We start from the raw sequence: 22,422 nt of genomic DNA, 5'->3' as shown, positions 1-22,422 counted from the left end.
GTACATCTTAAGTAAGCATCAGAATGCTTTTTCTGGGAATGAAAACTCATATTTACAGATATTAGGCAGATAAGCTTTATCAAGACAGTAGTGAAAGAGATATTCAAGACGTATCTAAAACTAAGTAAAATATATAATTTAATCTTAGGTATTAATCTAAATGTTTCTAAGATCTGAAGTTACACCTTTTATCATTAGAAATTTGTATATGCCAGAAAATGGTCAGGTTATGATACTTAGCAACAGAAATTTATTTCTCTGGTATCAGCTTGAGAAACTTAGCGGCTCAAGTCCAGTGACCTGGGGACAAACATTAATCTGACGTAAGTTATAGGTGCATGGCAGAAGCAGTGGATTGAACAACCGGGAATAAAGGAACAACCTTTTTCCCCACCGGTTAATTCCTCTATTTCTGTTTTATATTCTAAGGCTGTAAGGATATGATATTGTGCACCATTGGAGCCTATAATACACAAATGCTTGGGTAGGCTGTCAGCCTTCCCCTGTGCTTTCCAAACCTGAAACTGAATTTCCAACCTTACTTTTTCTGGTTTTTCTCTGTTAGCTCTGTGGCTTTCTTATACGGTCATCCTCAGAGCGCCTGTTTTCTCAGCACTTCAGTCCTTCTGGAAGATACTCTTCTGCCCTGCCACTCACAGTAGATCAAAGCAGCATGTATGCCCTTTGCGTGTCAGCTGTGCAGCAGTGACACTTGCTTTGGAATCTGGGGAAAATGTGCATCAGAGAAGATGCTATAGTAAATAAGCCACATGCTGGTTATTTCGCAGGTCTTCATTTCAGTTTGGCAACTCTTGCAAAATCCAAAGAATTAAAAAATTCTGAGGAGTTTGTCTCTTTTTCCCTTCCCATTTCCACTTCCTCTCCCCTTCCCTGGCGATGTCTTAACTTCGGTGAGCTGTTACTCAGAGACATCAACTTTAAAAGCCATTCCCTGAGATTTACTCACTGTTAGGAGAAATCAAAAAGGTCTTGATGCTTTCCCTCCATTCCCTCGAATGTACTCATCCTAATGAACAGTCACTGAGATAATGCATGTTCCTGAGGACACTGTGTGTCTCAGTGTTGCAGGTAGTGTTCCACTGCTTGGTGTGAATGTGCTTTTACAAGCGGTTTATGCTGATGTAAGGCACCAGGGTCGCAGGAAGGACAGTACCCCATGCTCTGCCAACCAGGCACCCCTGCTTCTTCTCTCAGATTAGCCCCACAGCAGGATAAACAGCTGCACAACCCTGGATTAGCACAAACGAGGTTGCAGGACTGCTGCTCTTGGCAGCACTAGGGACCCATAAAACTAGAAGCTCCATCTCTTCCAATTTAAACTATTAGCGCTATTGCTTTGAGCTTCAGGTGTCCTTGGTTTTAAACGTCAAGCTTTTTTTCCCTGAATACATATATGTATATACCTTGAAAATATATATATGTATATGTGGTATTTTCCCTGTCATTGATTCATTTGGTTAAATAGCTGAAATAATGCTTTTTTTTTTAAATCGTGTTGTCATGAAGTAACACCCATTGGCATGCAGTTTAAACATAAAGAGTAATTATTACCTTTTCATAGATAAGAAGTTAACACTGTGTATCCTAATAATCCCTTTAACTTGGTTTATTTCAGTGAAAGGCCAAAGGAAACCCATCCTGGCATTCTTAAACATATGACTGACCATCCTTGTAGTGTCACTGCGTGTTTGGGTGTCTGTTAGTTATAATATGGGCATGTGAGGCTGTAGTAAGGGCTTGTGAGATTAATTTTTTTTGCCATGATTATGGCTGTGATACTCATATATATTAAGATGAATTAAAATATATGCATGAGATTTTTTCATTGCAGTTTTCTTCACAGTTTTCCAAAATTAAGTAAAAAATACAGAAGCATATATGTCTGTCTGGTGAATTTTGTAAGGCAGGGAGGATTGGTGCTGCCACCCCTTGAGAAATATGCCGGTGCAGTACTGCAGTGTTGGACCCCATGGGTGTAAATTCTGGGAAATTCTGTGGTCACAATGTTCATTCATTCTTTCGGCAGGAAACAGCACTAGGTATGACCTCACCCCTGTCACTGCAGTCAGTGTTCATCTCCTCAACAGCGACGGGACTCCAATCCCCGTGAATGGCCCCATCTATGTAACAGTGCCTCTGCCAACAAACAGCAACCTGAAGCACAATGCACACGTTCCAGCGTGGAGGTTTGACCAAAAATTTGGTAGGTAACATCTCGTTGGGATTCCCTGGATGGCTTCATTTGTCTGAAACAAATGTCCTTCTGCATTTATTGTGTTAATACAGTATGGTCATAATAAGCATATGGAAATCTGTTTTGTGTCTAAAAGAAGAGACGAATGAGTTTTATTCATCAAGTAATACATAGTGTATATACAAATATACTTGCGTAGCGTTGTGTGCCACTTCTAGACAAGATTTTTTGTAAACGTACCATTTTTGCAATTATTAAATATTTCATATAAAAACTATCTTGAAAGAACTTGATTTCACCCACAGTCGGAGAAGCAGAAAGACATACTCACTACATCATTGAATTGGAAGCCTTGAGAAATGGAAAGTAGCCTTATCTTTGCCAGCAGCCAGCTATTTGACCTTTGGTCTGTCTCCTATCTGTAGCTCAGTTTCCTGCCTGTCAGATAGGAAACATAGTACCAACTTCTTTTGTAAATCACTTTTAAGATTAACTAATACATTAAAGAAGGAAAGTATGTGTAAATGATGTAAAATTAAAAAAAACAAGGCAAGCAAATTCATAAAATATTTTGAAAGGACCAAGTGACTAATACAAGCTGTAAAATGCACTCAGTGTTTTACACTTTAGAATGATGTTTCCTGTTGTGAAAGAGGACATTTTCCAGAAATATGTGGTTTAGGCTCCCTATTTTTGTTTGTTTGTTTTTTCATTGCTAGCTGCTATACCGTGCTGGCCATCTTTACACCTTCCAAGTGTAAAGGATTAAAGGGTGCATTAAGTCTTTTCTGGTGATTCCACTTCAGTTAATTGCACTGTGTCTTCTGAAATATGCACCAGATGGTTGTTAAGAAAAAGAAGTGGAAAAAAGAAGAATGGAAGGTGAGAAAGATAGATGCTGTGAGGAAGAGAAGAAGAAAAAGGAGCCAGAAACGTGGATCTGTACAATTGATGGGGTTTTGTCCCTGCCAGGCAAATGTTTTGAGCCAGCGTATGATCATATCCAGAAGTAGAGCAACAAGCATGAAACCAGCGTGTTGGTGGAAGGAAGGGGAGGGAGGATGAGAGAGGTGAAGGGGGAAACATTTTTTTGCTTCCTTCCTGTCTCTGTTCGCTGAAAAAGGTAGTGTATTTTCAAACAGCATGCTATAAATCTTTACTCAGAAGTTGGCTGTATTTAGAGAGTAAAGCAGTGGGATTTAATGAAGAATAAATTTGAGTATGATATAAAATTAAATAGTAGAAAAAAGAGTGCAATGAATGGATTCAGGGTTTCCCTTAACTGTGGAAATGGCACTTCTTTTGTGGTGCTCTCACACTAAGTTTGACTGCATTCTTCCTGAAACTGACTTTAATTTGTGAATCTATAAACTATTTTGTTTTCCCTTGATCAAAAAAGACAGGGAAGACTGACTCACGTTTATTTTCTCCACAAAAAGCAGTCCATCCCCAATCCTTCCTGTCAGCTGTGTTATAGCTGCAGCCTGCTTCATTGCTAGTTACTCATTTCTAGTAAAATGATTATGATTTTGATTATGGAGCTTTTGCATTTATGGCCAAATTTCCGTGCCCATGTGGTGGGGCCACAAAAGCTCTATCTCTTAGTATGGAAAATGGTTTTTACTCTTGTATATAAAAAGCTAGTTACCCTTTTGTGTGCAGTATATATTAGTAAAGAGCAATATGGGTTAATTAACCAGTGTTGGCAGGCTTGAAGCTCCCAATCTTGAGACAAGTCCAACCTTGTTTGATTCCTGATGAACTGCTGGAGCACTGCGTTATTGGAAAGGGAAGGCTTGAGGACCACTAAACATAATGTGTCGTTGTTAGGCCACTTAGCTTCACAAAGCCATGGATAGGAAGGTATTGAAGATGTTATGCTTAGGCTCCAGCCCACACTTCAGCCGAAGCAAGCATCTTTCCATGCAACCAAAGATGTTGAACAAAGATGCATTTGAGCCCTGACTGCAGCATGCCGGTTCTAGTAGAGTTTTGGCCATGTCCCAACCAATTTAAATTAAAGTAGCCTAATTTAATAAGTAGAGCAGCCATTCTATCTGTGTGGGCTGCAGGAGCACTCTAAGGGCTGTCAAACTAGCTATATGTAGAGTAAACACGGTGTTACCCTGTCATTCCCCATTCCTATTGCGCTTGGACTGTGAAGGGAAGAAGATGGATCATGACTGGGATGGCTCCATGCTGGAGAAATCCTTAACTGGCAAATAAGCTACTGTAACACGTTTGCACTGCCAGATGTGTGCCTTGTCAGGAGAGTACCTCTAACCTCATTATTCTGATTGTCTTTCATGTCAGGAGCTGGTTTTTTCAGTGCTAGTTCTGTTGCAATCTCTCCTAATAGATTTTCAGTGGACTAAATTTTCACACTTGTATCTGAAAATTGAGTAAACGCCAGAGATGGAAAACTGTGACTGTATTACCAGGCAATAGTGCAGTGCTTCTCCCTAGCATATTAGAGTACAGTGGGTGCTTGTTCGTGCAAGCCATTGTTTTTGTTTAGAATCCATGTGGTTGTCATCATTAGTGCATGAAGTATAATTTCTGCTCTAAAAAGCAGAGTTACTTTTCACTTTTAGAGGAGAAAGTGGAGAAGGGACAGAAATACTACAGATATGTTTTAATCCTTAGAATCTCATACATTTTGCTGATTTCATGATGTACTAATATAAACCCAGTGTCATCTGATTGGAAGTGCAGAGATTTTTATAGTTTCTACAGAAATTAGGCATGTTTGCATATTGTGGCAGCCAACAATAATTAATGGCTTTTTAGGATGTTTACTGTAAACAATCTGTATTTTTGTGACTACAGTTTCTGTCCTTGAGAGAAGGGGAGAAGCAACATAGCCTACTTAGGGCTGAGGGTGGTTCCATTGACCCTGATGAAACATACAGCCAGAAAAAGCTGGCTGACATCAAAATAAGACAATCTGCTGCATCTATTTTATACTGTTCCAAATGAGATTTTCCATTACAAAACAAACTTACTGCCCTGCATGCACAGCAAACAAAGCAGTAATACCTTTTTGAATAATTAATAGAATGAAGAGCAGCTATCTATGCCTGGGAGAAGTTTTAGGGAAACTATTGTGTCTAACCTTGTTCTTGTGATGGAGATGCAGACCACCGCTTTTCACTGCAGCATTTCTTAGTGTTGGTAATAATAAGCACAGATGCATTGGTCTTCTGGAGGTGCATACTCTAAAATGTATCTTAATCATTACCTGCTGTTGACGTATCTGTATCTCTTGGGTTTCACACTACTGTGAGAGAGTGGTTTTATTTCATAGTGCACACTTCAAGGTTTGAACATGAAGAGATATGGATTCTGATTTTTATAATCAGGGTTGCTCAGTGGAGTTTTCTGGGTTATTGGCTTTTTTTTCTTTACCAAGTGCTGTCTTGTTTTTCTCAAAATCTGAAGGGATGGAAAACTTTTGTCTTCTTTATCCATAAACAGATGGCTGGGATCATGACTTCCTCCCTCTATATTTGCCTTGATGTCAGCAGGATTTACAGCAATGAAATTAATCTCTCTATTCTTGGACACCAAATTTCTGTCCAAGACTTCTTTCTAGCCTTGTTCTCTTCAGTCAGAAATGAATACTACAGAGCCCAGCAGAAATGAAACTTTGTACCTCCTGTATCATTTCCAGTTCTCACCAGCTGGACTGAATAACACAGCACTTGCTTAGCTGTATTCTCCTCAGCTCCCATTTCAATGGCTTATGCTTTATGTTAAAGTGTCTGGTTTTCGTTGGATTCAGTGAGCAAAACTGTAAGACCAGCGTTCTTCATTTTAAGTCCTCGGTTTCATCCCACGTGATACAGAGGCATTATGTTGCACCTAGATCTGTAGATCTAGAGCTGTATGAAGGACTTCAAAATGTTACCAAATATTCCGGAATGCATAACACAGAAATGGGATTTATTCTTCAGTTGCAATATCAATGCATCTACTAGTTTATTAATTCCACCAAATAACAGGAAAAGATTTTCAACACTATTTTTACCTTGTGTGGCAAAGGACTCTGGCATGAAGGGGTTAAACCTCCACCCTTTTGCTCCTCCTCCTTAAAATGTGCTATTTCTTGTGCACTACAGGTAAATGAAGCTCAGAGTACCATTTCTCTGCTCTTCCTCCTCTCTGAATACTTGGTGCACATCTTTGACGTGACCTTGTTGTCTTTAAATTACCAGCTGCTTCGTGGAGCAGGATGGTTCCCCAGTGCCTGAAATCTCAACCATGTATTAATGTAAAGTGATGGCAGAATACAGAGAAGAGTATCTTGGGGAATTCTTTTTATAGCTTTATAAAGCACAATAGTTTATATATTCTGCTGTGCTTGGTCAGTGCTTTCTGACTGCATTTAATGCCATAATAGATTTCTAAATACATTTCAGAGTCTGGTACTTGCTTCTTCAGGATGATGTCCTGCCTTCGGCGGTAAAATTTCCATTGATTTTTGTAGAGTCAGAGTTCCATGATGCTCTTTCCTCAGCAAAATGAAGATAATGTTTTCTGTGTTCGAAAGAAGCCATGAGAGTATACTTAATGCACAAACAGTATCAGTGCCTACTTAAACTCGACTGCAGTATGGTTTTGCTGTGTTTCATGGAGGTGAAATGGTGCTTGGTTTTTGTTCATAGGGAGAGAGTGACAGCTACGGTCAGGCAGAAAAAGTAAGCGGGTCATATTTCATCTACCTGTCTAGTTCACTGCACATTATTGTAAATAACATAGTTTGTAAAAATCTGATTTAAGATCCCCATGTGGTAGCAAGGATAATCCACCCAAAGACAAGACTGACTTACATTTTCATAGTTTAAAAATAAAAATTATTCCCTTTTGCTATGAATTCTGTTAATTTCTGATTGCAGCCACACACACTGCGTGACAGAAAATAATCATCTAACAAAAGCTTCTGCTGTCTGTTGCTTGATCTGATGCTGGGCACAAGTATGTGCCTCTCAACTTGGATAGATGGCCTACATTTGGTCTACACCCAGCTGTGCACATGGCCTTCAGGGACTTCAGGCTCTTCTCCGTAGGTTTTATTGGGTTTTCTACACATAAGAAATGGATGTGTTCAGGAAAACACATTCCCTGCCCCCAAAAGTTTGAATTTAACATAATCAGATCCAGAGCATTTGGTTCTAGATCAGATTCACTGATAATATGGAGATTTATTTGCAAGTTGCAAAGAGAAATCCAAGTTTTCACAAAGTTCATACGCTATTTCTGTACTTTACAAATTCCTTGGCAATTTGATTTTGACTTCCTTTTCTATCTCTGCTGTGCAGGTTAAATTATTCTTAAAGACTAAATACACTGAGGAATACAGATTTTTAACTAACCGCTCTCGATTCTGTATTTTGTGTGTTGCCATAGAGATGGCAGCTACCAAACCCAGCTTTTTACCATGTATGATGTCTACATAATAGGTGCAGATATAATTGCAGAGTAGTAGGCAGACCTCAGCATTGAAAGGAAAAGAAGCTCTTCCTCCGATGCTTCACAGTGTAGCTCACTGAGGTATGTTCTCATTATCATGATTCCTTTGGAGAGGTGTAGTGGATCACAGGACGCTTATTTATCGGTATGTCTGCTGGTTTTAAAATGGATGTTGTGACTTACACATGTGAAAGTGATGTGAACAGATTGTTTGATCCTCTGCCCACCTCGTAACACCATCTGAGTTGTATTTGTGGTAAAGCAAGTATGGTATGCTGGTGGAGCTTAAGAGGATGTTCAAGGAATCAGGTTGGTGCCAAAGTGTAGTAATAAATGCAAATACTACTATTATGTCACCAAGGAAAGAAATAGTATGGCTTCTGGGAACAGGTTTTAGTAACAGACTGTATGTTGTGTCATGTAGATGGGCCTGTAGCTCCACCTACAGAAGGCATGAAGTAGAAGGTGGGAAGAGGTGGGCATCAAAATTTGAAAAAGTGGAGAAAAGGCTTCTGTGCTTGTTTGTGCAGCTGCTTGGGCTGGAGAGGACTTGGAGTTCAGTGGAAATACAGGCAGGAGTGCATAGGGCAGGGGTGTGATGTGTCTGGGTGGGGCTGGAAGAGGCTGAGGAGGACCTGGGACAACCTTCTTCTGCGGCTTTGGGATGGCAGATAAATCTCAGTGTGCGTCTGCTTCTACCTCCAGCTTGAAAAATAGAAACTCAATGTGAGCGTGATGTGAGGCTGACTGAAGGAAAAGGCATGCAGTGTTTTGAACTGCCTTGTGCTTTTATTTGTTACTTGTTCTAATAATTTTGTCAATAATTGACTGAATGTAATTAATAATGTGAGAAAGTAATATTAAAGGTAGTATCTTTCAGGTACACCAGTAACTAGAGATGGTGGTCCGTCAAGCATAGCTAAGCTTTCCCTTTTGAAATACAATTATTAACCAGTAATTATGCATGGAAGTAATTTCCTTTACTAAATCTCTTCTGTTCTGGCATTCTGGAAGGAAATGCTGAGGGGACTGGAGCAATGCAAGCAGTTCTGTGGACAATGTGCTCTGCCTTCTGCCCTGACATAATTAAAATTATGAAATAATGAAACTGTCATGTTCTCTTGTTCTTTACTTGACAGGTGATTTAAGGGGAAAAATGAGTAGAGATGGCAAAAACTACAGAGCTTCTCAAACACTAGTAATAAATTGAACAGGTAGACTTCCTTGCAAAAATCTTCAAGGTATGATGTTAAAAACATTCCCATTACAGCGCACCAAATAATGGCGGTGCTGCTCGAACAGTAGCAGGATTCAGCCCTGGAAGGCTTGTGTAACAAATTCTGCAAGAGTGGAAGAATAATGAAGGTATGAGCTCAGAGCAGGGACGTTTATTTTTTTTTTTTATGTTGCCTAGCAACTCCAAAACCAAAATTGTAATATTAACTTAAATACTACGGATTTTTAAACCCCTGTGTATTGGGGGAGGGCAGGAGGAGAGTAATCTCTACCAATATTCAAGAAGGAATTTTTCAACTTCCAATTTCGGCGGCTTTTTGCTTTCTAGAAAATGAACAAAAGTAAAACCAAAAAAAACCCCCTGTCCTTCTGTAGTAAAACTTCCTGTGCTGTTGCAGATTAGAGGTGATTTTCAATTGGAAGAAGAAATCTGATAAGCAGCTTTCAGCTGGTAGAATGAAAAGCTGCATTTTATGTATGTCAGAACATGCTTTAGGAAGTTATTTTCACAAACTTGCCCTTGATTAACCTCCATAACATCATTGCTATTTGAAGTGTCTAAATCAATTACTTCTGGAAACACTGTATGTTTTGAATATCCTTTGCTGTCCCACACCCTGTCTATCAACCTGCCTCATTCCTTTTGACATGTTTATCTCCATTTAACTGTGAATGTCTGCCCAAGCAAGGGGCAAGGCAATTTTACAGGACATCGTAAACAGCGTAGAAGAGATCATGCTGAAAGAAAAGCACTTCTTATTACATTTATTTAAAACATCTATGCTATTTAATTGTACAGTTAAAAGTATCTTTTTTTTTTTCTTTCCAAAACTCCTTTGTCCAGGGATGTTAATCTTGTGAATAAAAATAAATACATATAATGGGATTATGCTTAATTTGCTCTCTGGCTAACTAAATCCTCTTATTTGTCAAACCTGTTGGATGGAAATAATTCATGCTGTTAACAGCACAATTTTGGTTCCCTGTTTGAGTGGAATTGGATGATCCTATTGGCAGTTAAAAGAAACAAAATAAAAAGCAACCAGTATTTGATCAGTGGAAGAGTTTCTTAACAAAAGCTCACATGTAAAAGTAATCCATGGAAAAAAACCACCACAGCTACCATATATTTAAACACTAGCAATATTTAGACTTTATGACTGTCCTTAGGGGAAGCTGCTGGCTACAGCACCCTCCTCTGGCAGTCATTTACCAGAAAAGGTTTTGCTCAGTGATAGGAAGAAGTCACAGTCAAAGTCAGCAGAAGTCACTGCAGCAGTAATGATCTGGGAGGCTCTGAAATGGTAAGCTCGGAAAGTTCAGCCTGAAGTAAGCAGCATTATACATCCTTCCAGAGAGTCGTGCTGTGGCACCAGCGTGCAAACTTCCCTTAAAACCAGCACACACACAAGGGGAACTTGTCTCCTTTCTTCTTGACTTCGATAGGAGTCACAAGCATGTCTCTAGAGCAGGTGGCCTGGTGTGGCAATCCTGCCTGAACGAAGCGCGGTCCTGCCTCATGTAGGCCAGTCAGAGGTCTGCCATTTGCTTGAGTGCAGGATTGTCAGCACGCACAGTTACACACATGGAAGCCAGAAAGGTGTACGATTCCCTGGATTTCACCACAGATCAATTTAAAATAATAAGGTCTAGCTTTAAAATGTGGAAGCAATGCCTTATTCAGAGGCATCGTGCTACAAAAGCAGATCCATTCACACTGCCTGGATCCAGCAAGCTGTCACACTGAATAGTTAGTGTCTTTGAAGACAACAGGACATCTCTTTTCTGGGTAGATTGGTCATACGTACAGTGCAAGGAAATAGTATAGAACAGCTGTTCTGTAGTAGCTCTCTGCAGTAGCTGCCCACCTGGACACTCTCCTTGCTGAAAGTGCGATTTCTCAATCTGATTTAAAAGTAAACTAGATCAAATTACAAAAAGAGACTTTTAGTGCAGAATGTGTGTTGAAACAAATACTTAATGTGCAAACCTTTTGCTGTTAAATTTACTTGTCATAACCCCCTCTTGCCCCCATTGGCAAATCCTAAAAGCTGCCAGAGATAAATAATTATGTTCATCAGAATCAAAGTCACTGCAAAGCGTTAAGATTCTTCTCTGTAGCAGAATTTATTTCTCCTGCTCTGCTGAAATCTTCAACTTGTCTCTGATATTTGGGTATTTTTGCAGCCAGATGGAGCTCAGCTTTCTTTATCTGATTGTTTTTTGATTTGTATTTCTTTTAAAGTACTCTCATTTTTATATCCTTTGTAGTGTTAATGATGGTAGTTCTCTTACCTTGCCATATATGAAGGAGTGCTGGGTAGGTGTTTCATAAGCTTTTTTAAAAGTTTGTTAAATGACACCATTTATTTGAAAAGGTCACTAATACTAAATATAATTTTGGTGAGGAAAGAGTTAAGAAACTTTTTGGTTCTCCCCCTGCCATTAGTCTGAGCCAGGAGACAGCTCCCCTGACTTGAATCCTGGATCAGCATGTTGGCTTCACAGAGCAGTAATAGAGGAAAAAGAGGAAGAGAAATGTAAAAATGATCTATAAGCAAGAATGTCTCTATATATAGAAGTTTTCCATGGAGCACCAGACACTTCTTAGGAATTAATGGCAAACTGGCCCAAATCATATAGTCCTTACAAACTATACTGAACTTGCTGTTTCTGCTCCATAAATGCATTGACAAGTTTTCTTTGGAAATATGTAATCAATCTGGAACAAAAATTACCAGTTTTAGTACATCAATTATCCATACTGCTTTTTATTTATAATCCTATATTGCTTGTTACTTAACACATTGCATATTATGTATAAAACTTTATAAGCAATGAAGCCAGTTGATTTTGCTGCCTTGGGCAGGGGGAGGAAGTAGATGTTATGGGATATTTGGAGAATAATGAATTAAATTATCATAATACAGCCATGCGGGGAGGTAAGACCTCTCTTCCTTCCTAAGTCCTTCTGCTTAGTTCTCCAGCAGTTGTAATCCTGCCTACGCAGAAGAAAATGAATGCTGCTTGCCCTTACCCCATTTGCAGGCTAGTGGATAGGAATGGACAAAAAAATGAAAGTCCTTTACTCGCTGCCCCTCAGTCTCGTTCCTTGGCACAAGAACAAGTATGTGAGGGCACAGAGAGTAACTAGCTGTGTTTTCTGGGACAGGAAAAAATCTTGTTTCACCTTGCAGGGAAGAATCTGGAATGGAATAGGGAATTCATTCTTGAGACTGCACAGCAATGAACTGTTGCTTGCTCAAAGCAGCTTGAAATGCTAGGAGCAGTGGCCAATAAGTACAACGCGACTGGGTTTTGCTTGGTAGAAGTTCCAACATTAGTTATTAAAGCAAGGCATTGTATGTAGGGAGCTACAAGAACACTGCTTGGTGTTCAATGATAGTTGAAAAGCAACCAGGATATTAGAACTTATAAAGGATGAAACATGAGAGGAACTTGGAAATGCCATGATGGATTTGGAAAATACCAAAGGCATATCAGTTCCCTCCAGTAATACTATGTTGGCTTTTGGCTATTTGGTCACACAGGAAACAATACAGGACTTTGCGTTTCAACTGGTTTCACTCTAATCTGTTTTGCCGCTGCTGTTCTGAAGGATGGAGTTCTTTATTCTCATTATCCCATCATGTGGGAGGGTGCTCTCTTTTATTAGTGGACTATTGTTAAGCGATGGTGTAACTGTAAGAGGAGAGTTTATCACCAAAGTGTTGGACCAAGAAGGTATTAAAAAAGGCAGTTGATGAGACTGTGTACCCATGGTTCGCAGGAACCCGCACTTGGTGGTGTCCTGATGAAGGAACCTAGGAGAGTGCCATTTAAACAGTAGTTCTTTTCTAGCAGTCATCACATACTGATATGTAGGGTATGGTCAACAAAAGTTCCATTACTCTTGTTTAAAGATGACCAATATTGGATATATCTGTTAGTCTTTTGAAATTCTTCACTGTCCATAAGAGAAAGAGGGAATTACATTTTTCCCTAGTGTTATACAGACCCATACATTTTCTTCCATATATACAGTGGTTGGCAAAAAAGGGTCACCTAAATGAGCAGAAGACAAGCATGAAATCTGACTGACCATGTGCAGTAGATGCTACTGTTTGCTTCCGTTGCAAATACAGGGATTCCTTTCATTTGTAAAATATGAGCAATTGGAGCTGCTGCTTGTTTGGCAGGATGGCAGCTGAGCTCTGCTCACAGCGGTAAGAGTTCAGCCTCTGTTAGCGTCTTGATCACCGCATTATGCAAGGAGAGCGTTACTGAGCAAAAGGCTTTTAAAGAGCCATTAGGAGGACTGTGTTCATTAGAATGCAACGCAATGTGAATAAAGCAAGCTGGACACAAGTTCCCCCTAGTGAGGGAATCAATAATAGTTTCTGCTCAAGCAGGTAGCTCTATAGACTACAAAGGTAATGAACTTTGCTACATTGCGTATGTGTTCTGCTTGTGTGTAAATTTGAATGGCTTAGAGATGCAAAGAGAAGTATGGGAAGCATGATGAATTCATCATGGTTCATCAAGGACCCAGATCCTTCCATTCTTTTATTTTTAATCAGCACTTTTATATCTCTTTTAGTCTTCAAAGTTTTGTTTCAAATTGTTACGTATTTGAGTAGTTGGTGCATAATCTCATTTGTCCAGAATTTGCAGAAAAAGATTACAAAGTTTAAGCTTACAGGAGTTTTCTTACAAATGACATTTTAGAAGCAGGTTTTGACCCTATGAGCTATTTCTCACCTTGTGGTTCAGGGCTATTAGTATGACATCTCCCCGAAAGTGCACAGGTAGAAAATTTGAAGGGATAGTGGCCATCTTAGTGGAGAAAATGAATCTACTTTTCCTGGTTTTTCCAGAAATTTCACGCATAACTGTGGAGAATTCAGTGTGTTCTGATTTGACAGCTATGGATGCCATATGTGCAAATCTGTACAGATTTTGGTCCTTTTGGTACTGTGAATCAAAATCACTTGTCTTGTGTGACTTTCTTTATGAAATAGCAGATTATAGCTATTCTGTACAGACTGGAAACGATACTTGGAAAACTGAAAATTACATTAGTAATTCCTTTCTCCTGTTGCCCACAAGTTCTGTTTGGTTGCAAATACAGAGTCGCTGTCTGGCAGTAATAGTCACCTAGATCTAGAAATTGTCTCAGACCTGTATTTTTCTAAACGTTTCACTGTATCATAGCATCATAGAATCAACTAAGTTGGAAAAGACCTTTAAGATCACCAAGTTCAACTGTTACCCCAAGTCCTGGACTGCCAAGTCCACCACTAAACCGTGTCACTGAGGGCCTCATCTGTGTGGTTTTGAACACTTCGGGAAGGTGATTTCACCACTGCACTGGGCAGCCTGTTCCAATGCCTGATCGCCCTCTTGGTGAAGAAGCGTGTACTTACATAAGACAAATCAGTAGTAGAGAGGAAATAAATACACTCAGGAAAGCCATTCTGATATGTACAGAGTTTGCACAGATGGATAATCTAAGGAATACAGAGGAAATCATCAGGATCTCAGAGGTATTAAAAAACCCCAAAACAACAACAGCATCTCTTCTGCATGTTACACATTCACTGCTAAGTGTTGAGATGACTGTCATCCACAAATGCTCGCTCATAGTCCTGAGTGACATCTGATGAAAAGCACTGTTTCAGGAATTACATGCCAGAGATTATGTGAAGGAAAGGGAGTCACAAGTACAAGATGCAGCTTGCCTTTACAGTGAGCAGTTGAAGCTGAGTAAGGCAAATGCACAAGAATAGAGAGCTGTACTACAGAAGTGCAGAAGTGCTACAGAGAGATTTAACCCTTCTCTGTACACAGGTCAGCCATACCGGCAATGGCACCAAAGTGTGTGAAGAACCCTCTTAGGGAGTTAATGCCCTGCGTTACGGCACCCACTGGAGCTGCCAAGCCAGGACTGCAGCTTTGGAAACGCTGCTTGGTGCCAAGGGTGGCTTCCCAGAACTGCTCTCAGTGTCCAGGCCATTAACTCTGTTTCTTCCAAAGAGACTACATATGGAAGCAGTCTACAAGCCAAACTAGACATTTAATATATGAGAAACCAAGGTGACTTTTATCCTACAGCCCCAGAATCAGGAGTCTTCATGAATTACAAAAAGGCATACAGCTGATTAAGTTGTAAAGGGTTTTCGTAGCCATTTATCTTCTGAAAGTAGAACAACTCTCAACTGATGTAGATTGTCAATCTGTACTACTTAAGAGTTATATGAAGTTAAACGCATTGTTTTACAATTGTCTTTATTTCAGGATGATCATTTGATAATTCTAAAAAATCTTTTACATTTCCTTTGAGAAGCATGTTTTAAAAACTCATCATCCATTACCAAAGAGTATTCCTCGATGAATACACATTCTGAATGGCTAACATTGCTGAATCAAAGTGATGGTACAACTTAATTCTACACTTACTGGCAGTAACATTCGTAAGCTTGTTTTCTGTAAAGGAAAACTGACATTTTGAGGAAATATTTTCTTCAGTCTTCTAGAAGCAGATAGCCAGAGATCACAGAAGGGTGGTGTGTAGAATTCGCATGTGGTCTGGGAGATGTGATGTCTCTTGAAATACAGTTTTTAAGTGGGCTGCCTACATATTATCAGCTTCAGGAATATCCTTATATGAAAAATGGAATCTAATATTGCAATGATAATTTTCATCCTTTTTGAAGTTTCTCTCTCTCTCTTTTTTTTTTTTTAAATCTTCAATGTTCTCGTGTCCAAAGCTTCTGAGAAGGCCACAGGGGTGACTGCTTGTGGGAGCTCTCAAATGCCACTGACAAAAAGGCACAATCTCCCACTTAACAGCAGTGCACACTTCCCCTACAGCACATTGACAGGGTTTGCTACTGCTTACGTTTCTACTTGTTTGCAGAGGAAGGTATGACTATATCTGTAACACCTTCCTACAAACTTTACATTTACAGGGACATGGCTGAAGAGTAGTTTGGGCCTTGTACAACAAGAAGGAAATCAGTTGACCTGGACTTATATTGCACCTCAGCTGGGCTACTGGGTTGCAGCTATGTCGCCTACTATCCCAGGTAAGATGGAGTCGAATTTTATTGATGTTGACAGCACTGAGTAGTTACGTATTCATCTATAATGTTTATATTTTTCAGAATGACCCCATCTGAGATGCCGCAGCTTGATCAATAATGGATTATTAGAAAAAAAGAAATCTGAAAGTAAAGGGCCAAAATCTTTTGGGGATTGTGGGGGGCAACCCTTGTGCTCAGAATGTCTGAGCTGTTTCCATGGGAAACTTTTTAAAGTGTTCCTGCTTTGATGCATTTATGTCACCACTGCCTGGTAGAGCCATTGCTGGAAAATAAGGGGAGTTATAACATCAATGTATTGGTGTTCCAGCAGGTAGAAAAATACATGCTGTGAAGTTTCTGTGCAGAAACTCCCAAAGAAATGGATTCACATAAGACCAATGTCATTCTGGGTTAGATGTTTACTAATGGTCTTACTGATTGATTGTAACTTGTTTTTCTTTTACGCTGAAGATGCCCATTTTGCCCTGACTTACACTTGGCATCATCTTGGTGACTGATTAATTCACACCGCAAACAACTTGGCGTAGAAGTTCTGGAAAGTGTGTTAATAGAGTGGCATTAGTAGACGAGCTGACTGGTTGCCATCTGCAAGCCTCTTGGCGTAACTGTAGAAAATCACTTTGAATTAGGCATTATATGTACTTCTGTGCCTGTGGAGGTCATTAATGCTGCAGCTTGCTCTTCCTTTTTTCCTGTCTGTGGCTGCCTCAGATTTCATAGTATTAGTTCTTCAGCCACCAATAACCAGAGATACTTCTGTGTGTAACAGAGCCAGTCAATCAAACAAAAAACTCCTCCTCTTCCAGATTTTCTTTATTAGGATTTCTGGATGAAAACCAAACACAGTAGAAATGAAAATATTCTTGCCTTAGCTGTGCAAGCTAAATAAACTTTATCTAACCAACAAAACAAACCCTAGCATGAGGACTGTTTTGAAAGTCTGTTTGTATATGCCATGAAGTTGTTCCATGATAAGCAAGCTTTTTATTTGAGGTTATATCAAATGAAACTGCTGGAATATTCAGCTCATTCATTGGTGAGCAGAGTTTAGAGGCAGGTGCAGATCTGGATAAGCTATCATACTGAATTTAATGGAACTTTACAGAAGAATCATACTTTAAGAAAAAGCAACTGCCCTGAATCAGACATTTTTTTGCAGACTGCAAGGAAGTTACACTAGTCATGAAATCGTGCCTGTAACTCTAAGGCTAGAAGGCCTGTAACGCTAACAGGAGAACACTTATTTGTCCTTGCATTTTAACTTGTATGGCAGAATTTCTACTTGTATTTTACTTTTCCTTCTTTCTCAGGGATAAATCCGGGTTCGTAAAACTTTGTCACAATTGGAACAATATCTTCATGAAAAAATTCAAGTGGTTCATCTCTTCTTTTTGCTTAATGTCCTGAAGCAACAGTGTCAATCAATTATGTAAAGGTAGTAGTGGGCCAGAATGTATAAATATTTATATTTCCCAAATGCCATATGATTGATGTTATTTTTAATGAGGTTAATGTCTTTTTGCTTATTTTATCTCCTCATTGAATCTATTTGATTTCTTTTCTCAAAAAATGGGCAAAAAATGAGCTTTGTATTCCTAGCAGTGCCTCTGCTGACCACTCAAGATCCACAAATGAGGTTTTACAGACCTCATGATCTAGAACCTTAATGTTGGCCAAGTTTGCTGTCCTTCACAATACGTGCATGTTACTCTGTCAGCTGGTGCTGTACCTCCTTGTCTGCAGATGAACATTTGGGCCTTTATTTCAAAAAAACGATAAGGATTTTACAAACCAACAGGGTTACACATGCATAATTGTGAACAGATGCTGTCCACATGTGTGCATTCCTTTGTATGTTAGAACATTTACTAAGCGTTATTGAAACCTGGAGTTACAACACTGTTTCACTACAGCCTGTTTTTTAAAGCTACTGAAGATCTGCTTGGCTTGGCTTGATCTAGACTTCAGAGCACCAACGTATCTTCCAATGAATCCTGTACTGCACTGTGTGTACCGTTCAGTGCAAAGCACCACAAATGTTGTCAAAGAGAAGTTGGTTGCCACAGGGCTGCTACACGCATTACAGTGCTGGAAGATGCTGTGATGGGTTTTCTCCAGTGATGAGAGCTTTGGCGCAGTGTGTTGGCATCAGGAACTGGAAGGCAGCATTCACTGGCGCATGCTCACATTGAAACTAACTGCTTTTCCACAGAACGATACATTTGGACTCGCAGTCATGAAAACCAGCACGTGCTTTCTCCGCAACTTGCTCCCTGATCCAAACATGGTCTGCTCAATAGGCACCAGGGCTATGAGCAGCAGTGTTGCTCACTTTGCACCCTGATAACAGGGGAGGGGATGTCCCTCTCTTTGTTTAAGTGTTGTTCCTCTTCCTGTTTGCAGGTTGTTAGAGGTCTAAATTCTCTTTTCTGGCCCTCCAGGTCCCGTTGTAACTCACGACATTACCAGCTATCACACAATGTTTCTTTTGGCAATTTTAGGAGGGATGGCTCTCATACTTCTAGTCTTGCTGTGTCTACTTTTGTATTATTGCAGGTAAGATTCATAGTCCTGGTTACTTAGTTCTTGTTGGAAATAGAAGCTTTTTTGTGCTTGTCAAATTACAAGCTTTTCTATTGAAACTTTTTTACTTTGGGAATTTGGGAGGTGGGGAAGGCAAGCAAAGGCTTGAAGAAGAAACAGTGAAATCAGATTTCATACATTCCTGCTTACATGCACCATGTATAATCTTTGCCTTTGGTAGGATGGGAGTTGAGTGAATCAGACACACCTGTACCTGTGATTTTCTTGTAAGATGTTCTAAAACCTTCTATCGAACATGGGCATAGGTACAAGATGTCTGTCATTGTACCTGTTATACATGTAATAGAATCATAGAGTGGTTTGGGTTGGAAAGGACTTTACGATCATCTAGTTCCAACCCCCCTGCCATGGGCAGGGATGCCTCACACATTTGCAAGTGATCTTTCTGTTGGTCTTACATTAAAATGAATGTTAAACTTTTGTCAGCAAGTGTATATTAGTGAGTGATTTTGTATTTGCCTTCTCCAGACATTTGCTCCAATTTGTAATTGGTGCTTGAGATATTTCCCAGTTGACATTAGTTATTCTTTAATTTTATCTTCGCTGCTGGAATAAGCTTTTAATTGTTAGGTTATATAATAAAAGCTCAATTCCCCTAATACTAATCACTGCTTAAAAATCTCCCCTTAAGACACACTTGCTGCTCCTGTTTCCGTGTACAACAGTCATAAATGTGTAACTTCTTTTGTTACTGGCTTTTATAGAAGAAAATGTTTAAGACCACGTCAACATCATAAGAAACTGCAGCTTTCGACAGCACTGGACACTTCCAAGAAGGATCAAGCAACCTCAATGTCCCATATAAATTTAATATTCTCACGTCGCGAGTCAGAATTTCCCGGCGGATTGTCCGTTGCTAGCAATGGACACACTGAAAACTCAGGTGCGAAGGAATTAATCAGTGCTGTCCACATGGAGATGGTATCACCTAGTGGAGAAGCAGATATGCATACACCTATGCTCAAACACTCATTCAGCACTTCCCAGGAGTTTAGCTCCCGAGAGGAACTGCTTTCTGAGAAGGAGAAAGACAAGAGCAGAATTTCCTTGGATGACCTGACTCCCAGCGGGTCTCTAAGGAAAGACTACCACAAGTCAGCAGATAGTTTTCCTTTAAAGACAAGAAAATCTACAGAAACAGCTGAAGGCTATGAGTCCCCTATCAAAGATGAGTATAGGAGGAGTTACAATGCTATGCTGTCTCAGCCTTTATTTGAAAAGCAAGAGAGAGAAATTCAAGTATCTATGAATCATATTGCTACTGGAAGTAAATACAATATTCAGGAACAAATATACCCCACACCTTCAGCCCCTGAAAAAGAGCTGCTGGACTGCAGACCTACTGATTGTATGATGTCTCGTTCAGTTGATCACCTTGAAAGACCTACATCTTTCCCTCGACCAGGTCAGTTAATCTGCTGCAATTCCGTTGACCAAGTCAATGACAGTGTTTACAGAAAAGTTTTGCCTGCACTGGTCATCCCAGGTCATTACATGAAACTGCCAGGAGAACATCCTTTTGTTAGCCAGCCACTGGTTGTCCCAGCTGATCAGCAGATTGATATAGAAAGACTTCAGGCTGAGCTTCCTAACCCTCATGCACGGCTTTTTCCACACCCCCCACAACAGCTGCAACCCCAGCAGTTAGCATCCCAAGCAATATCTCAGCAACATTTGCAAGATGCAGGTGCAGCTGAGTGGAGTCAACAAAATGCTTCCATGTCTGAATCTATTTCCATTCCTGCCTCACTCAACGATGCATCTCTGGCTCAAATGAATAGTGAAGTGCAGCTTCTTACAGAAAAGGCTTTGATGGAATTAGGAGGTGGAAAGCCATTGCCTCATCCTCGAGCATGGTTTGTTTCTCTAGATGGACGTTCAAATGCTCATGTTAGACATTCATACATCGATCTCCAAAGAGCTGGTAGGAATGGGAGTAATGATGCCAGTTTGGACTCTGGCGTTGACATGAATGAACCAAAATCTGCCCGAAAGGGAAGAGGAGATCATCTGTCTGCACCACAGAGTCACCCACCAGTGCAAGAGCACCAGCAGAGAGAGCGGAAGGTTTCAGATAGCACAGCTTACACACAGCTTGTGTACTTGGATGATATGGACCAAAGTGGCAGTGAGTGTGGAACAGCAGTTTGTAGCCCCGAGGACAATGCTCTACGATGCCTACTAGAAGGCACGAGTAAGAGAAGTGGTGTGCAGCTGCCCAGCCTGCAGGAGGAAACGAGAACTGTAGATACCAAACCAGAGCCATTAACTAGTCCTGAACACCGAACATCAGTTCAAGATGAGGAGGAGGATGAGGAGGATGAGGAAGATGACCAAGGTGAAGATAAGAAGAGTCCTTGGCAGAAGCGAGAGGAACGACCACTAATGACTTTCAATCTGAAGTGAGCTGTTGTGAAAATCCACCATTCAGTGGAGTATAAAATTGCCAAATATTCTTTCTGTGGAAGTGCTTGATTTTTTTTTAATTTTTTTTTTCTTTTATTTTCTTTTTGTTTGTTGTGGAGAGAAAAACAAACTGTGGTGAGCAACATTTGAAAGAACTTAAATGCATTACTGTGTAAATGTTAGAAAAAGAATTAAAATCATTCCTCTGATTTAACAGCTGCCTCCAGTGAGATAGCTGAACAAAGAGTGTGATTGTTATTCCATATACTTGATATTGGTCATCCAGGATGTTGAAAATACTGACAAGTTATTTTGGTTGGTTTATGACCTCAATCTCCTTATGAATGGGAGCTGGTAAAGCTTTTGTTTTGTAGGCCAATTTTATGTTGATAATGCTACTGAAAGTATCTTAAAAACATGAGTTTGACACATGGTGTCCAAAATTGTGCATTATCTCAATGAAAGGCTATGCATTGCTGCTTTTAGTAATATTTTGCTTATACTATGCTTTTCTTAATTTTACAAGTTGGTTGTAAACATTTTATGTCCTTTATTATAAACTACTCAGCAATTTATTTTCATGTAAAACTGCAGGAAACTTGAGTAGCATCCCTTAGCATTGAAGCCTTTTTATGAAACCAAACTGAACTTTGTGTCGACTAAGATTCCTCCGATTCTGGTCCCATTTACTCAAAGTGCCTTTTTTACAGTAACAATGAACAGTCCCTTCTTTTGCTAACTCCTTTTAATTGACCCCATTTGAGATTTTATAAACTTCTGAACTTCTACCTTTTATTTTAAGCTGCATGCCAAGAGTCCCATTTTGTGCTGAGCATTTCTCATTTCAATACAGTGTATTCTGTAGCTATCATGTATATTGTGGATTCTGTTTAGCCAGGATAGACTTAGAAGACATTTTAAAGGGCCCAGAGTAGCCAAGAAGATAGTTTCATTGACTGTATATATTGTTAGCTTCCTCTGGAATCATATGAGCTAATCATGCTCATATAAAATGGACTATAGACCGAGCAAGTGGACTGAATGTGTCTAGAAAAATTTTGGAAAGAAAAAACAAATAATAATGTACTATCCAAAAGTGCCAGAATGACTCTTCTGTGCTTTCTCCATACAGAGCTGCTTGGTTATCCAAAAAATATAACTGAAAATAAACTGCAAAAAATATCTTTGTGGATTTTTTTTCCTCTGTTGATGGTCATCACATCATTTTATTTAATGAGAAAAATACTTTGGTTTCACTTTGCTGTGCATATCTACGCTTGTGTGACTTACACACTTTCTTATGTAGTTCTCTTGAACTTCAGTCAATACTGAAATTAAGACCCCTTTTCCAAAAAGCATCCTCCCTGGCTTGATAAATACATA

The 22,422-nt window shown here is 39.7% G+C and overlaps 1 protein-coding gene across 1 annotated transcript in view; it reads left to right on the top strand.

Annotated features, from left to right (window-relative positions):
- Positions 1-21,901, top strand: part of FAM171A1 (family with sequence similarity 171, member A1) — a gene marked incomplete at its 5' end in the record, with an annotated part of 35,730 nt that extends 13,829 nt beyond the window's left edge. The window contains 5 exons of the mRNA XM_010009830.1: positions 2,048-2,224; positions 15,895-16,011; positions 18,471-18,585; positions 19,338-21,665; positions 21,739-21,901. Coding sequence (XP_010008132.1) covers positions 2,048-2,224; positions 15,895-16,011; positions 18,471-18,585; positions 19,338-21,039 — 2,111 coding nt within the window. The remainder of the gene's footprint in view (positions 1-2,047; positions 2,225-15,894; positions 16,012-18,470; positions 18,586-19,337; positions 21,666-21,738) is intronic.
- Positions 21,902-22,422: the final 521 nt, after the last annotated feature.

This window comes from Nestor notabilis, unplaced genomic scaffold (assembly GCF_000696875.1).
Source record: "Nestor notabilis isolate BGI_N333 unplaced genomic scaffold, ASM69687v1 scaffold6902, whole genome shotgun sequence".
NCBI classification, from domain to species: Eukaryota; Metazoa; Chordata; class Aves; order Psittaciformes; family Psittacidae; genus Nestor; species Nestor notabilis.
Note: the sequence above shows the minus strand (reverse complement) of the source record. Positions and strands in the feature narration are given on the sequence as shown.